The sequence below is a fragment of the Calidris pugnax genome, unplaced genomic scaffold, assembly GCF_001431845.1.
Source record: "Calidris pugnax isolate Ruff unplaced genomic scaffold, ASM143184v1 scaffold147, whole genome shotgun sequence".
NCBI lineage: Eukaryota > Metazoa > Chordata > Aves > Charadriiformes > Scolopacidae > Calidris > Calidris pugnax.
The window spans coordinates 3,875,059-3,893,014 of NW_015092359.1; the positions used below are offsets into that span (position 1 = coordinate 3,875,059).

Sequence of the window (17,956 nt, forward strand, 5' to 3'; positions counted from 1 at the left end):
ACCACTTGCCCCTTGCCTGATGTTGCAAAATTTCCTGGGTTGTGGAGTCTCCTACAGTCTGTAGGAACTCACATTGCGCTATAAAGACACAAGATGGTTGGAGCCAGCAAGCATGGAAGGAAGCATCAGCAACAATTTTCCCTCCATTAGCATTCAGGGGAACTCAGCTGTTCTCAACAGTCTCATTACTCCATACTGAGGGTTGTAGAAGTCAGTCTTTGATAGTCACTCCTTTGGACAGGTAGAGCAGATGTGCATCAGTTGGGTAAGCCATTTGGTGTCCATTGTGTGTTGAGATCTGCTTAGGGCCTGGCCGAAGGCTGCTTCTTTGGCTACCATCAGCATTTCTGTCATTTGGATCAGAGTCAATATCCTGGCTGGCAGGAGGGACTCTGGCTATTACGATAAACAGGACAGACTGCCAGTGCAAAAAAAATGTAGTATTTCCAAAGGGTTTTGTTTTCAAACACTTGGGAGGACAGGGAAATGAAGGAAAAGATAGGCAGTTTGAAAAAACTGCTAAAGGAGATGCTCATTTCTTTATTGCTCCTCCCTGCCCCTCCGAGCCCCACTCTCTCCTGTTTGAAAGGTGGCACATACTGGATAAGGTCTGTGATCTGTATTCAGCGGGGTATGTTTGACCTGGAATTTCCCATTTGTCAAGTGATAATTCACAAAGTATTCCTGGTCCATTACCCTTAGCATCTTTTGTTGCTCAATACTTGCGTATTTACTGGAACAGAGAGTGGAAGAATAACTTAGTCACAGTAAAGAGGACCATCTCCAGGGCTGTGAGGCTCCTGAGAGCCCTTTTCTAGGAACATGCCTTAATTTTATGCAAAACTGTGAAGCTTCAATGAGAGGGATCACAATACACCTGCTCCCATTCTGCCTGTGGCTTAAATACACAATGTTTGTGGTACTCTGCTGTCCGGTGAGAATGCATGAACACCTGTAGGAGAGGAGCTTATTGAACCTGAGAATTCCAAACTTTGAGTGAATGACCTAACGCTGGAGAGAATAAACTGTATTCCCATTCAGTGTCATCCTTTTTTTTTTTTTTTTTTGTGACTCTGAACCTTTATTTCTTTTTTTCTGGTTCTGCTCACCAGAAGATGCCTGGGTTGCTTCACCCTGCTGTATTGCCTCTCCAGGCAGATGCAGAAGTTATTCAAGTCCCCTGAGAGTACCAGGGTATGCAATTGCAATGCTTTCCTTCAGGTGTCTAAAGAAGGCTTCATCTACTTCTTCTTTTTGATCAGGCAGTCAGTGGCAGATGCTTACCATTACGTTACCTGTGTTAATTGGTGCTGATCACTTAACCATCAGCAGTGACTGTTTCAGCACCAGCTGAAAGGAGACCTTCGTACATTCAAGCCACTCCTGCATAAATGTGCCTCCTTGCCTTCCCAGTCCTTCTTTCCATTCATTGCAGCACTTGGGCCATGCAAGCTGTCCCACCAAGTCTCTGTAATCCCAGTGAGATCATCGTTTTGCAACAGCACATAGACCAGTAACTCCTGTTTCTTTCATGTATGTGTTTGTGGACAGGCACTTGAGGTAAGCCACCAGTTGAGCTGCTTTCCCAGGTTAGGCATGAGAGCTTCTATCGTCCTCTCCCAGGACACCTCACAACCTCTGTTCTTCCATTTCTCTTCAGGTTGCCTCTGTTCTTCCATTTCTCTTCAGGTTGCCTCTGTTCTTCCATTTCTCTTCAGGTTATGGTGATGCTCTTGTTTTTCAAGCTTATGTTCTGCACCTTCCACACCCCGCACACTTTTTCTCCATGGGATCTTCCCAGGATCTGTGCTATTGTATCACTTTAGTGGCAAGGAAGCAAAGAGCTTTTTTAGGGATTTAACTATTATTTCCTCTAGATACAACCTTCTGCCATGGTTCAGATGATAGAGATATGAGCAGCTTTATTCACTGTGCAGTCAGTGTTGATGCACATCTTAAGACAACAGAGCTAAGCAATTGGGGAATGAATTGAAAAGTTGTTTGTTTGTTTGTTTTCTTAAATTTATGTAAGTATCTTCTATAGAAAGCACACAAGTCAAAGTTTTCACCTTGTATTAATTTTTATAGCAGGGAGCTGGACTAGCAGAACATGTTTGAGGCGGAGAACTAAGGCTGAGCAGAAAATTTGAACTTGGAGGTGAAAATAGACATAAATGTTGTTATACAGATCAAACAACATGTGCTCTATAACATAGTGGAGGTGTTCTGAGCCACGAAGGTCTTCTGGGTTAATGTAGGTCAGGTTTTGGACAATAACTCCTTGATCATTACTGATCTTTGTTCAGGTCTGCTAGATTTGTCACTGACATGCAGTACAGAAAGCGTTATACTTTTCCTCTGTGCCTTCAGAAACGTATTCCCTGTGGCTTTACAAATATTAATTGAAAGCGGTCGAGGATTTAGGAGCTTGGTCTTAATTATTTGTTGGAAAATAGAGGAGAGGCTATGGGGTTTTTTTCTGGGATCTCTCTCTCCGGTTGCAAGATCTGAGGCTGGGCTGTTGTGCTCAGCAAGCATTTTATTTATTTTTTTTTTAGCTTAGTCAGCTGCAGCCCCGTGGATTAGATCTCGATCTCCTGGTGGCTCAGACTGCACTGCAGCAGTTTGCGGTGCCTGGCTGAAGATCCGTGTGCGAGGGCAGCTCCCAGAGTCAGTGGGCAGAAAGAAGATGCTGTAGGCAGGACAGTGCACAGCCTCCTGTTTAGAGGAGCACGATGAAGGCTGCAGAAATGTGTCAGCTAATTGAGGAAAAAGGTATTCATTTTCCCATAGTGTCTGTTCGTAGCGTTAAAAATAAACTTTGCTGCAGTGAACAAGGTATTAGCACAGGACAGAAAGCTATGGTTTTCTACTAAGGAGTTTTCCCCCACTGGAAAATGAGCTGTAAAATAACACAAAGGATATTAACTCCTACATCCTAAGACCCCAAATATTCAAACATAGGAGCCCATTAGCTTTTAGACTTACTTTGTACTTCAAATATATGTGACGTTGTGTAGGAGATGAACATTTTGCAGTAGAAGAAACAGATTTGTGGAGCTGTAGTACACAGAGTTATATCCCTTAGAAAGGGATATAATATTTATCTTAAACTTCGTAAAAAGGTAATTGGAGATAAGGCTGAAAGCACAGCATAGACACATTGGTTCACACAGAGATGGGAAAGGGGAAAAAAAAAAGCACCTATGTCTTTAAAAATATTGCACACTTAATATACTATAGAAATGCTGTTTCTGTGGGAATGGGTTAGTTATAAAACAGATCATCATGAAAATTACGTAAAGGTTCTCGTTGTTACTTTCATTGTTGAGGCAGCAAATTTGGACTTGAGAACAGAGTTCATGTTCTGGTTTAAAACATTGCACCTTCAGAAAGCCAATGCAATTGAAACTAAAAGTATGAAAAGAGCCTAGCTGGTGGATTTGAAAATCCATTAGTGAGCAGGGACTCTTGTATCTTGTTATAAGTAACTGTTTCTCTGCTTTCCTCCCCTGGAAGCCCTGGTTCAGTGAGAGTGACCTCAGATCATCGACATCAGGTTGTTGGTGGTTTTATTTTGTCCCAGCTCTCTGGGACCAGCGGGTCCAGAGAAGGGCAACGAAGCTGGTGAGGGGTCTGGAGCACAAGTCTTACGAGGAGAGGCTGAGGGAGCTGGGGTTGTTCAGTCTGGGGAAGAGGAGACTGAGGGGAGACCTTATAGCTCTGTACAAGTACCTGAAAGGAGGCTGTAGAGAGACGGGGGTCGGTCTCTTCTCCCAAGTTACAGATGTCAGGACAAGGGGTAATGGCTTCAAGTTGCGCCAGGGGAAGTTCAGGTTGGATATTAGGAAACATTTCTTTACTGAAAGGGTTGTCAGGCATTGGAACAGCCTGCCCAGGGAGGTGGTGGAGTCACCATCCCTGGAGGTGTTTAAGAAACGTGTAGACATGGATGATCTCTGAGGTCCCTTCCAACCACTACGATTCTGTGATTCTTTATTGCTCTTGTGGTACAGGAGTGAGGGGAAAGGAAGGACAACTCAGTTTCAAATCCCATATATTCCTGCAGGCAACTGAGATCCCATTTTCCATTTCTGATTGTCTTTACTGCCAAGCTTCGGGGGGGATATGGTGCATCTGAGTATGTCATACCTTCTGGTCGATGCTGTTCCACTTGTAGCTCTGATTATTCTTTCCACTGGGCTACAGAGAGAGTAACAGAAAATGATTACTGTGTCCGGTGGTGAGGGAGTGGGGGCTTCACTCCCTGGGCAAGTGCATGTTGAGTTGGATTGCAGGTCAAGCCTCCCCTCCATCAGGTAAGTGCATTGGCTGCCAGGTTACAGAGTGCCTGGCATACACTTTCTCTTGGTAATAAGTATGCAATTATTCTGTGCTAAAGGAATCCTTTCCAACTTGGATGTTCTTAGACTTGCATCTCGAAGAACCCTGTGGTTTAGGGGTGAGGGTGTAACTCTGGAAGGAGGGAGGTGTGGTTTTCATCCCTGTCCGAGGAGTGGAGAGATTTGAACTTAACTCTGCTGCACCTCAGTGATTGCCACGACTGTCTTTTGTCTTCTTCCTTTTGGTAGAAAAGGACTGTCTTCTCCATCTGACTCCAGGAAAGCATTATGAGCTATAAATCACAAGTGGGATGTGACTAACACTCTACAACACTCTCCAAAACATTTCAATAGCAGTGGTTCCCTCTCTGTGTTACAGCACATGAAAAACTTATCTTTCTTACTCAGCACTCTCCATGATTTCCATGGGGACATTCTCTGCTACTTGTTCCCCTATGGGACCATGCATGTAAGAAACAAGTGGGGCTCTGAGGTCAAAATTCTCTTGTTAAAAATTGAATTATAATTGCATAATAGGATTACAGCTGGAATAAGCTTTTGATAAAAAAAAAATGCTCATTCTTAGCCCTGTTCTAATGTGAAAAAGGCATCCTCATCTCCAGTACAAGTTCTGGTGCAGGGATTGTGTGGTGAGACAGTTGGTTCACGCTATTCAGAAAGAAAAAAAATATTTTCCTGGTCTTTTCTGATGTTAAAAATCCATTGGAAATTTTGAATTCTCAAGTAAAGAAGGAAAGGTGGCATTTTTAACTCATCTCCTTTGGGTCTTTTGCTTTGGAAAGAATAGTAGGAGGCTATTAAGTAACTTTCTCAAAACTAAATTTTGTGCAAAAATCTACGGAATTCTTAGAATTTGCACATTTTTAGGGAGGAGGAATACTCAGACTCAAATAAGAAAGTCCATTGGGTTGACTGCTTTAGATTGATTTCTGTTGGAATAAGTGTCTCTCAGCCGAGGTCTTCCTTCAGCTTAGTGAATTGAGTTTTAAGGCTTTGTAATAAGTTATAATTAGCTCTTGCCTCTGATCAGGCTGGCGATTCACATCTTAAGATGCAACGACTGCTCACGGGGACCTAAAAGCAGTGCTGACCTTGGTTCTGCTGGCTAACAAATGAAGGACCACCCTGCGTCCCACCACAGCCAGAGGAGACCCCAACTGTCTCTAGGATGGAGCCCTGCAGCAGCCATCAGGGAAAGGGAAAGAGGAAGTTGGCAGCTCTGAAGCCTGTAAAGTTGGGAAGCCAGTGATTGTATGGAAGTTGCTGATGAGAAAGCAAGGGGGTAGCTGCAGGAAAAGCTGCAGGAAAAGCTGCAGGAAAAGCCAAACACCATGGTGGAAACCCGTGACAATTAAAATGGGGAAGGGGAGGCATCTCTGCTCATTTTTAGAAACTTACGTGCTAATGTTAGAACTTGTTCTGGGTGAAAAGGGCAAAAGATGAGAGAGCAAATCCTCTTGCTGGTTTTCAGATCAGTTTGATAGGGGGAGGAAGGGAGGTGTAGGTATCAGGTAATTTTAGGAAGGAAAATCATGGTAGAACCATACAACTCCTACAACCATCAACGCCTACAAGTATCTCAAGGGAGGGGTGAAGGAGGAGGGAGCCAGACTCTTTTCAGTGGTTCCCACTGAGAGGACGAGGGGCAACGGGCACAAGTTGGAACATAAGAGGTTCCACTCAAATATGAGGAGAAACTTCTTCACAGTGAGGGTGGCAGAGCCCTGGAACAGGCTGCCCAGGGAGGGTGTGGAGTCCCCTTCCTTGGAGATTTTCAAGACCCGCCTGGATGCTCCTGAGTAACATGCTCTGACAAGCTCTAGGCAATCCTGCTTCAGCAGGGGAGTTGGACTAGATGATCTCTATGGTCCCTTCCAACTCTAAAAATTCAGTGAAACTCGCCTGTGGTTAGGCTGCGTTCATCTCTGCTCTCAACTATATCCTCTTAGGTGTGATGTGTGAGCAGGGGGAGGTTAAGTCTCTAGAGGGACCCCTCTCTCCACTTTACAGAGCTCTCACAAACCACACGGGCTCACCCAATGTCTAAAAGAAGCTAAATACAGCCTGGGCCAACAGCCTGGGGGAGGATGCTGGGAGATGGCAACAGCTGATCAGGAGACCCAGCTTTCTGGAGGGATACAGTATTAAATTGTTTTTTTAATTCATTTCTGTTTAATTTTTTTCTCATTTTGTTGTTTTTTTATCATGTTTTTCTTTGGGTTTCTCTCTGTTTTACAGTTCTTTTGGGCTCTTCTTTTGAGGCTGTGTTTGATGCGTTGGCTTCCCATCCGCTGCTCGTAACCATCTCTGCTATGAGTTGTGAGTGAGCCATCACCATGCTTCTGGGTTTTTCATTTTGTTTTGTGCTTTTGTTATATATGGAAGTCCGAATTACACCTGGTTTTCTTTTTTTCCCTCATGATATGTTTGTTTTTCAGCAGGATCGTGACAGCTACCTAACTGTGATGCAGAGGCCTAGAACAACACTGCCTGAGGGGCTGGCAGATATTTGGGTGGTGCCAGAGACTCTGATTTTGTCACTTCTGTGGCTTCGGAGGCAAGGGGAGGGGAGTTCTCTCATCTTAAAATTTTTGGTTCCAGCTTCCTCTATTTATTTCTGACTCCCCATTGGGACAAAATATACTACTGTCATTAGTTCTACAAAGTGCTGCTGTTTAAATTAGCAGACAAAATACATATAAGAGATGCAGAGTTTGGCTCCACAAGAGAGGTAGAGATGCATATCACTGCATCTCCCCCATGAGTGTAACTATGGAAGCAGGAGATCCTTAGAAGTCACAGAGATACTGCCTTTTTAGTTCAGTAAAAGCTTCCGTTCGCTTTTCCTTCTTACTACAACTTTTCCAACAAGTCATTTCAATCCAAGATATATCTCCAAGTGCTTCCAGTGATCTGTGGCATTTCCTCTCTCCCCTTACCACCTTTTCTTCAATCTGTGCTAACTTTCTTTTCATTTTCTTACTGCTGGAAGTCCTTTTCCTGTTTCCAGGAGAGGTGGGTTAATGATCCTAGATGACAGCAGGCCTGCCAGGGGCAAAGGTGGTGGATCTCATGAGGTGCTTGCAGAAACTTGGGGAGGAACCAGCAGTCATGTTCTATGAGAGTACCAGAGGCATAAGAAATGGCAGGAGGAAAGTACTGGCATCCAAATAAAGTTTTTTAGGAAGGAAGCTGGAAACTGGGACATTCAAACTATCAATCTCGGGACTAGATGGGCAAGAGGAAGAATTCTGTTCTCTATGATCGTGGTGTAAGGAGCAGGGATTCAGATTAATGAGGAATTATGAGCACTCTTGAAATAAAGGGAGCATATACAGGAAAGACAGACTTCACGTGAATGGTAAAGGAGACACTTAAAATACAAATGTGTTGTTGGCACTTAAAATACGAATGATGGTGAGGGTTTGAACTGGAGAATGATGAAAAGCTGATGGGTGCAAAAGAGCACAGACTGGAACAATGCATCCACTTCGGATAGGATTTTGTTACCTCATTCTGTCTTTGTCTGTGAGGTCGTGTACATTACTAATATATTGAAAGGAACACAGAGTATAATTTTTGCTCTGTGGTAGTGATCTAATACATTCTCCTGAGCTAAAACTCATTTTAAACCAAGCTTCTAACACAATGCAATATATTTCATATCTCTGTCATCTCCCTGACAGCTCTGTGTAATAAATTACTTTAGCTTTGTGCTAGGCACAATCTGAATGCAGGAAGAGAGATACTTTCCCTGAGTAACAGTTTTGATAGTAATACTGATGTGAAAAAAAAAATAAATAAATCATGTATGGTTTAAAATTGTGTCTCAGCTTGCTAGCTTATTAAATATATCATGTATGATTTAAAATTGTGTCTCAGCTTGCTAGCTTATTACCTTCTTATCATTTTGGGGATTCAATTCAATTGGGTTATATATGATTCCATTGTCTGAAGCTCCTAACTGTTACAGTTTCAGTTCTGTGACAAATACGGACTGGTCTGGACAGCAAGGATGCTTTATCCAGGCTCTTTTCCACTGCTGGGCAATGCAGTGATGGAATGAAATTTGTTAACTGAAAGAGATGAAGTGTGTAAAGAAATCATCTGGAAAATTCATGTTGATAAATTCAGAAGAGAAGTCAATAACACTTGGGTACATAGAATGTGTTACAATACATGCTCAGGCAGGAGCTGTTTGTTTAGATGAAAAGCAAGGTATCTCTACAGCCATGGAAATACTTGATTGCAGTGATTAGTGACAGTCAAAAGGCATGACTAATTGCCTTGTGGCAATTGCAGGGCAGTCAGATATGGTTAAAAGAGGTGAAACCTTTAGGAGAAAAAGGTGTTGTTAACACAGTTAACATCTGCATGTTTTATTCAAAGCTCTAAACGTCCTGTCAAAACAATTGCAGAGTCTTGCTCAGTTGCAGTGTCCTCCCTTGGCTGAGGTACCACATGAGAGAGGACTGGATGGAGAGCCCTTTGGGTTCAGCTGCAGGACTGGCCTGGTGAACTCTGTCATATTGGCTGTGGGACAGATATACAGTTAAAAGATGGCTGGGCTTTTGATTTGCTTCTGAAGGAGGAGGGGAGTACATTTGCAAACTGCCTAGAGTTGGTTTCAGAACAGATCTAATTAAAGACTGCAAAGATAGCCTGTCTGCCAGAAATAGTAAGTATTGATCTAAAAAGATTTTCAGAGACATCGCCAACCAGCGCATGTGGGACTTGGTTCAGTACATACACAGTTGATAACTGAAGATGTTGAAGTAGGGAAGGAGCATGAAAGACAAACTGCCATGGACTGCAAACATTGAACAATATTTGTTCTGAAAACATTATGTCTTACACACTAGAGCTGCTCCAATACACTAGTTTTTTATGGCTCATGGAGAGTATCCAAACACGCTAGGCTTCCACTCATAATGGAAGAAAGGAATGTCCTCTTGCTTTTGAATATGTAGAGGACATTACAGTGATGGCTGATTCCAACAGCTGTATTCCAGTGGCCAGTATTATGCTTTTCAGGAACTCACATGGGTGAATTCACTGGAATTCTGAAAAATACTTTGCAGCCATTTGTCAGTGGGAATTCTAAATGTATGCTCCGGGAGGAATGAGGTACAAGGTCATGAATATAATATATAGTATCTTGACTACTTATTTAGCAGCAGGTAATAGCTTACAGCTCAAACTGGTGTACTCGTAAGATGAAATGCTGCATTAAGCACACGGGATATGCTTATGGGTTCTCCTTGTGGAATATTTGATTAAAGTAAAGGAGCTGTAAGACAGACTTGTAGCTTTTTTTTTGCTTGGAGTCACTATAACTTAAGAGCTGCATTAATACACCATTCGGGTGTGTGTTAGTGGCACGATGTTGGTGAACTTGTCTGAAAAAACATTTAAAGTTTTATTCTTTCTGAGGATATTGAAACTCAGAGCAACTTCCCTGAACCCAAAAGCCAGCCAGTTGTGTATGTATTTCAGCGGACAGAAAGGTGCCCTAGAATAAAAGTACAGTTTTAGGCTTAGTTCTGAAAGCACAGGCACAGCTGAAAGAACAACCACGAATCGGCTCAGTGGGAGAAGTTACCAATTAGAGTCGTTGCTCAAATTTCTGTAAGAGCAGGATCTTAATTATGAGTAAGTTTAGATCTTTGCCCAAGCTTAACCTTATTATGGAAGATTATTATGGCCTGAACCTGGTTTTGCCAGGTGAATTCTGAAAGCACTGCTCTTAACTCTGGTGCATCTAGCTAAGCCGAAAGGATTTGGTGGATGTCCTTACATAAATGCATTTTTTTTCAGAACAATGACATCTTCAGTAAGTGAACTCACATGGTCTAATGTTCTTGTGGAGGCAGTGGTAGGAAGAGTTGGAAGTGTTGCTTAGCCCCCAGAACAGAGAAAGCCTCCAGCTCAGAGGAACAGTCACAGGAGAACTGCCTTCTTCCACAGACCTCTATATCGAGGCTTTATTTCTCAAGGACGTGCAGAACAAGAGAATCGGAGAAAGAGAAAATAAAGATACATGCTGTAGGATATACTGCCAAGAATCTGGAAAAAAGCAAGGACTCTGAAAGTCAGAGGTTCTTAATTTGTTTAAGTCTTACAGGGGATGTTGACGAGCAGTGTCAGCAAAATGCCTATGGTCATCTGGCCTGACCAGGCTGCCCTCAAGCTTTGCTTAGCTCATGTGACTCAATTTTGCACTTGCGCTTCTTTACTAGCTTTTCCCTTGACCTGAGGCTTAAAAAGGAAAATATGATCTTGGATAATGTTCTTAGCTCTGTGCCTATCACTGTATTACGCTTCTAACCTATCACTGTAACCACCTTGCCCTCTCTCTGTAAAATAAGCTTTTCTAGAAATGTAGAATTGGAGAATGCTATCGGATTAGCTGGATTAGAGAATACAAAGGCAGTAAGAGCTTTGTATCCTTTGGGTGCATACGCAATGCCAGGATAGATGAGAAGAGAAGTTCTCAGGAGTTAGCTGCGCAGGGGATTCAGGAATCTGTTCTGTCTCTGAGATTTTCTCTTGTCTCCCTTCAGCCTCGCAACGTCGCTGGTTTTCGAGGAACGGTCCGCTACGCTTCGGTGAATGCACACAAAAACCGAGTGAGTATTTTTTTGGTTATAAGGAGTCATAAGCAAGGTTATTTCTCCTCAGAAACCTGTTTTCAGGGGGAGAGGAGTAAGAGATGTGAGTTCTGGTTTGTCACCTACGGAAGTTAGTGTAGCAGATTAATTCCATTAGGTGTACTTTAAGGTCAAAATTATGATTCAGTTACCGAATCTTTTCTAGCAGCCTTATTAGTTGTAGTTATTTTGTTATCAGACACTGAATTCCATTAGGTGGTGAAGGCTGTTGACTGTAAGGTCAAAATTATGATTCAGTTACCGAATCTTTTCTAGCAGCCTTATTAGTTGTAGTTATTTTGTTATCAGACACTTTTCAAGGGGGGGAAAAAAGCAACTACATGCTAAAGTAGAAATTGGTTTAAGCGCCAGGCTGCTTGCTACTCGTGTCTAGCAGAACTTGGCTATGAATTAGCAAGTGCTAGGTCCCCAAATCCATTCTGCACCTGAAATTTTTAATACTAACATCGTGCTGTCAGACAAAGAGCCACCTAGTGAAAGCTAGGTTTATTTTTCCCTGAAAAAAGCCATTATTTACATAATGTCTGGCCTGTTGCATTCTAAATGCTTCCAGAAGTCTCATCCAACATTCTTCTCAAAACACTCGTTTGTCCTATTCCAGTAATGTTCCTTTGTAAACAGTAAACCATAAATCCTCAGTTTCTGCTGCTAAGTGCTCGTCAGATGGAAACTATCAGCCCTTTTGCATTACCTCCAGGTTTCTGGCCTTATTTGGGTTGAGTCTGTAGGACAACCTGTGACATTCGAGGAAGTTTCATATTTTTTTAGGAAAGGAAGTTATTGTCTGCAGAAGGTGGAAATTATGATATGGGGAGGGCAGTTGATTGCCTTCATTAATTCATTCTGTTTCCTGAGAGACATTGAGGAACCTGAAGTATAATTTTTGGAAGAGCTGAATAGTGCCAGCTGTAGCTGGCATCAGCTGAAGGTATATTTAGACACAAAAATTGCTGTATAATGCATGCTATTCTGAGAAATCATGTTCTAGACATTGGATGTTGAGCACCAAAAATGGCTTCCTGTGCTTTGACAATTTCAGCCTTAATCCCCGTGTTTCAGTTTCCCATTTGCTAGGCCAGGAGGAGAGTGGTATGTGAAAACGTTACAAATCTGTAAATTGTTGTGGTGCTCGATGTTTTGCAAAAGCCCTTGAGTAAGTGCTGTCTTGTGAGAAGAGTTTGAATGATATTTAGCTTAAAAACAATAATAAAAAACACTCTCTACACACAGTATGGTTTTTTTTTTCTTAATCTAGGTTATTCTGCATCCCATTAATAAATATTCAACTCCTGTATATTCAGTGAGGGAGAGTCCTATGGAAAACTTGTGCTTTATTGTATAGATAAAATCTCTTTCCTAATATATTCACAAAAAGGGGGGGAAATGATGTTATTTGGGTGACTGTATTGACATTGCCAAGTTTAAGAAATGCTTGATTTTTGCATCTTTAGTCTTTAATCTGGCTTCTTTAATCATTGAATGGGAAGTATGATTTCTCTTCCTGCTTTTTGAAATGAGGTAGCTCATCTGAAGAGCACACCTGGACTACTGAGCAGCATGGAACTTTGCTCCTCAGTCTTCATCTCTCTTTTCTCCAGGAGATGGGTAGACATGATGATCTCTGGTCCCTCTTTTACATGTTGGTGGAGTTTGCGGTTGGTCAGCTTCCGTGGCGAAAGATCAAAGATAAGGTAGGAAATCTAGTGTCTGTGCTTGAGATAAAACATTACATTGTTGTTATTATTATGACTCTTCTTTTTTCACCTGCAGCTCAGTGCAGCTGAAGTAAAGCCAGAGCTTGCTTTTCATCAGGTCTTGCTGCAAGATGCTAACCTGCTTTTGTGTGTTCTGACATGCAGTGTGGAGTTTGTCTTATTTGGAGTAGCTAGACAAATTCTTATGCAAATTGGTAATTGTACTTGATCAAGCAACTTTGACTTTGTTCTTGCAAAGCAAACAACAACAGTGGAAAGGCTGAGCTGTCCTTTCACCAAATAAACAGAGCCTCTAGAAAGGCAGCAGGATAATGCTTTGCTGTGCCAAGCAAGCTGTATGGGAATTGCAACTGGAAAGTAAACAGAATAAAGCTAACTGTTCGTGTTGTCTTGAAAATACTTTGTGCTGGAGAGTAAAATCCATGGAAAGAAATAGGGCATCTGTGCAAAAGGTTGTCCTAAAGGCACAGCTTCTAAAGAGTGTTTCTGACTCGGGATTCCCCTTTGACTGTTGCCTGTAGTGACCAAATTCATTTTGCTTGGGGACACCAAACAGGAGAAGTGGACACAGTGCTCAGTCTAAGAAGAGGCTGTATTCTAGGAATGATAAAACTAGATGATATTCCAGGAATGATAAAGCTGTACGAATATGAAGCAATAGAAGAGATTCTTGACTCTGAAATACTTTTCTTTTTTCCAGGAGCAGGTTGGCATGATAAAAGAAAAGTATGAACACCGAATGCTGCTAAAACACATGCCTTCAGAGTTCCACCTTTTTCTGGATCACATTGCAAGTCTAGACTACTTCACCAAGCCAGACTATCAGGTAGGAGCCTTTCTTTGTTACCAATCTGATGCGTGGCACTCTGGCATTTCGACTTTCTAATGTTCCTATCTAGCGGAGGAATACCTTTCCTAGGACCAGGAGAAAAAGGTTGGACTACACAGTTCTTCAACATCTCAAAAGTTTGTTCTTCTTCTTCCTCCACTCTGTCCAAAATAATCCTGTACTCCAGACCAGAAAGTTCTTCCCAAGCAACAGGGTGCTTTTGGCTTTCGTTAAAACATAAAAGTTCTGAGATACTCCAAATATGACAGAATTTTAGCACAGCTTGCTGAAATCTGCAAAGAGCCTCAGCAGTGCACACCGACTCCTTTGTTTTCTTGCCGACTCTTGTGGGCCTTAGCTATTATTATCTCTTTCTTAATAATCATCTTAACATTATTTTTTTTCTCCCACTCGCTTTGCTGTCAGCATATATGCAATGAGTTACAGTAGCTCAACCAACACAGTATAACTGAGACAACTTGATTCTGTGTCCCTTTTTTATCACAGTGGTTTTCTCTGTACATTAAAGCCAGAGTGATGAAAACAACACTTTATTAGCAGATCTGTGCAGTCTTACATGAGTGTCTGCTCCTGTTGATAGTGCATCAAATGAGTGGGCAAATGGTAGGAGGGTGTTTCAGCAAACTCTCTCCAACAGTGCCTTTTATTTTAGCCACATACGTGTTGCAGCATAGCAACCATAACTTTTAAAAAAAAAAAAAAGAAAGAAAAAAAAAAAAAGAAAGAAAAAAAAAAAAAGAAAGAAAAAAAAAAAAGAGCCAATACTTTCTGTATAGTACAGTGGAAAAATAACATTTGCCGCTAAGGTGGAAGGCTATAGAGGGATGGAGGTGGACTGAGGAGGTGCTGAGGGAACTGGATTTGTTTAGACTAGAGAAGAAAAATCAAAAAGAGGATCTCATTGCTGTCTTCTGCTGCCTCAAGGACAGTTGTGGGGAGAACAGAGGCAGACTTTTCTCAGAGGCAGCAAGAGAAATTGCGACTAAAGGGAGAAAAAATCAGAATGAGGGTTGTTAAGTACAGAACAGGTACCTAGAGAAGCTGTGGAATTTCCATCCCTGGGGATTTCCAAAAATTGACTGGATGAGGAACCTGGTCTGACTTCGCAGTTAGCCGTGGTTTGAGCAGATGGTTAGAGGTCTTCAAAGCTTCTTTGCAACTTACATCCTCCTATACTCTATTCCAGTTTACATTAATTGTCTACTGATAGTGTTGAAAAGCCATCCTTGAGATGGAAGTGGAAGGAGATGTTTTGAGACAATTTTAGTGCAGTACAAATCACAAACAGCTCTTTCACAGTAGGGAATTTGTCTGAAGCTGTGAATTGCATCTTTACCTTCAGTTTCTTGCAGGTGCAGCTCTGGGAAGAAGCCTCCAAAAGAGAGCTCCCCACAAAAGTCTGGCACATGCAGCTTGCCACCAAACACTGATTTCTCTAGCTTGACTTGGAGGCTTCTTCCAGCCAGCAAATTCTCCAAACGTCTTAACTCCAGAGATGTCTTTATATCTGGACATCTTTAGAGATTTATCTGGATTTATTACTGTGAAATGTTAAAAAGTTAATCAGAGGGCATCTGGTTTTGTCACCAGTACCAGACCCTTAGGAAAAGTAAGGAAATTGGGGAAGTATGTCTACAAGCATATAGAGTCATGGGTTATTTAAAAAGTGGAATGACAAGATTAGAAATAAGGAAACAGAATATAACATATATGGATATAATTTGAAGTTACAGTTCACCATTTCCCTTCCTAGCTCTTTAATATATTTCAATTTAAGATGCATGCCATTCACCAGGTGAGGATTATGACTGAATGCTGTCCTGTAGCTGGACAGATTTGGTGTTTCATATAGCTGCCCAGCTCTAGTCAACCTTCTCCATGAGAGAAATGATGATGAAAGGGAAGCTTCACTGGGCTGGAGAAAATGTATGTCTGGCATAGTTGCATGTCTTCAACAGTGTTGGCTGTGGATCCTTGAAGCTCAAAAATCTCCTAAACCAAAAGTGTCTCTGTATTTCATAGCCCTTAATGAATTTGTCTTCTATGAACTTGTCCAGTCTCCTCCTGAATTCCTATAAAGCTTCAGCATCCACCGTGTGTCAGGGAGGCACCACAGCTTAAGTGCTTGCTGTGAGAAGAACTTCTTTCTTCTGTTTGTTCTAAACTTGCCACCTCCCAGCCTTATTTAATGCCCCTTACATCTCGGACATAACTGTGAACACTGGTCCCTGGCTGCTCTCCCCTTTCCCAGCCACACATCATCACTTTCCTTGGGTTTGTGTTCTGTCCAGACACTAGAGGTGTTACTGACGAGAAAATACAGCAAATTACAATGTTTGTATGGTATACAAACTAAAATATTCTTAATGGAGTGGTGCATACAGGCATAGCTATGGTGGGCATTATATTCTTGCTGAAGAGGGTTGCCGGGCTCATTATGAAATAAATACCTTTGGAAAGCATGTCCAGGTATCTGGAAGATTAGAAGGGAACTGGGAAGAGCCAGTGTGGATTTTTCCAGTTCAGAGCATGCCTGACCAACGTGACCAGCTTTCTGTGAGGAGGTGACTTCTATGGATGCAGAGAGTGCACACAGTCTCTCAAAATGTCTTTGTAGCCAGCTTGGAAAGATATGGTTTGAATAAGTGGACCACAAGGTTGATAGCAAATTTTCTAGACTGCAATGCAAAGTTCATCTGGTGGCCAGCCACTAGTGGTGTCTTTCAGGGAAAAGTACTGGAGCTAATAGTGTTCAGTGTACTCATTGAAGACCTGGCTGATGGGACAGGAGAACAAGAGCACACTTTCACCAATTCACAGAAGATAATAATTTGGGAGAAGCAGCCGATACGCTAAAGAATACTACTACTACTCAGAGACACCTTTATGGGCTTATAGGAACCTCATGAGACTCAACAAGTGCAAGTACAAAGTCCTGCGCTCGGGATGGAATGAACATGTGGAACAGTGGAGGGTGGGGATCAGCTAACTGACCAGGGAGAAGCTCTGCTTCTGCAGCCTGTATGTCTTCGTGAGGTCCATGAAACAGTAGTGTGACCTTGTGACAGAGCAAGCTCACTGCACGTTGGGCTGGATTAGGACAAGCATGGCCAGCAGTGTAAGGGAAGTGATTATTCCTTTCTGTTGGGTACTTGTTAAATTACATCAGGAAAGCTGTGTCCAGTACAAGAAAGACATATAAACTGGAGTGAGCCCAGTGGAAGGCTACCAAGATGACTGGGAGCCAGAGCACATGCTGTAAGGGGAGAACCTGAGAGAAGTGGGTTTCTCTGACCATAAGAAGCAAAGGAACAAAAGGGATCCTGGTTGTTGCCTTCTGCTGCCTATGGGGAAGACTGAGTGAGACTCTTCTGAGGTACACAGTGAAAGGAGGAGATGGCAATTGACACAATCTGCAATTCTTTTCAGAAATTGCAATTAGCTATATAGGGAAAAGTTATCACCAGGAGGATGTCAAGCAGTAGTGGGATCTTCATCCTTGGAGATGGTCAGAACGTAACTTGACAGGCCATTGAGCAAGCTTTGAAGGTAAGTCCTGCTTTGAGTAGGGGGTGGACTAGATGATCACCTGAGTTCCCTTACAACTTAAAGATCTTTTGAGTTCCAGCCCTCTGCATATGGAGCATGTCCTGCCGAGGCACTTGCTCTTCTCCTTATCTCCTGCGTAACTGAGGGTTCTCTTGTCATCTTCCTGGCTCTGCCATGTTAGCTGTTCTTGGGCCCAGCAGAAGGAAACTCAGTATGGGAAGCTTGCAGTAACTGTGGAAACTCTTCTGGTCCCTAATAATATTGTGTCTGCAGGGCAGAGGATCCTTAGACAGATCCAGTAACTGTGCATGACTTCTTTGAGCAGTGGTTATTGTTGGGACTGTTCTGTGCAGTTTCCCACTCTACTCTCCTCCTTGTAAAGCTTTGACCTTTTATCAGAAGTATAAAGGATTCAGAGAAAGCTGAGAAGGCTCAATAAGACCATGCTTCAAGGAATACAATAGTGGTCTGTAAAATCCCAAATGGCCTGCAAAGTCAAATGTAAGCATTACAGAAGTTATAGCAGAAAGTAACAAAAGTTGTTTTGACTGATTGGGTCCTTGGCGGCATGAAGGAATGCTAAGAATAAGGCAGTTGAACTTCTAATTTTAGCATGTGGTTTCTTACTTCTTACTTACTTTCTTACTGCTTCAGTATCAAAGGAATGCAAGGTGGTAAAAGCAGTACCAATTTTTAAATGGCTTCAGAAGATACCAGTCCCTGACACTGACATTTACATCACAAAGAATCAGAAACTGTGATAAAGACTGGGATTAGTGGACAGATGGGTGAGGATGATATAAGGAG

The 17,956-nt window shown here is 42.2% G+C and overlaps 1 protein-coding gene across 4 annotated transcripts in view; it reads left to right on the forward strand.

Annotated features, from left to right (window-relative positions):
- Window positions 1–17,956, forward strand: part of TTBK1 (tau tubulin kinase 1) — a 103,800-nt gene that overhangs the window by 40,085 nt on the left and 45,759 nt on the right. For 3 of the 4 annotated variants that reach the window (XM_014962426.1, XM_014962427.1, XM_014962425.1), the window contains 3 exons: window positions 10,928–10,993; window positions 12,634–12,726; window positions 13,451–13,576. In XM_014962426.1, the coding sequence (XP_014817912.1) occupies window positions 10,928–10,993; window positions 12,634–12,726; window positions 13,451–13,576 (285 nt within the window). Of the gene's footprint in view, window positions 1–6,619; window positions 6,684–10,927; window positions 10,994–12,633; window positions 12,727–13,450; window positions 13,577–17,956 lie in introns of those variants that run through there. The other variant, XM_014962428.1, reaches the window with a different exon arrangement.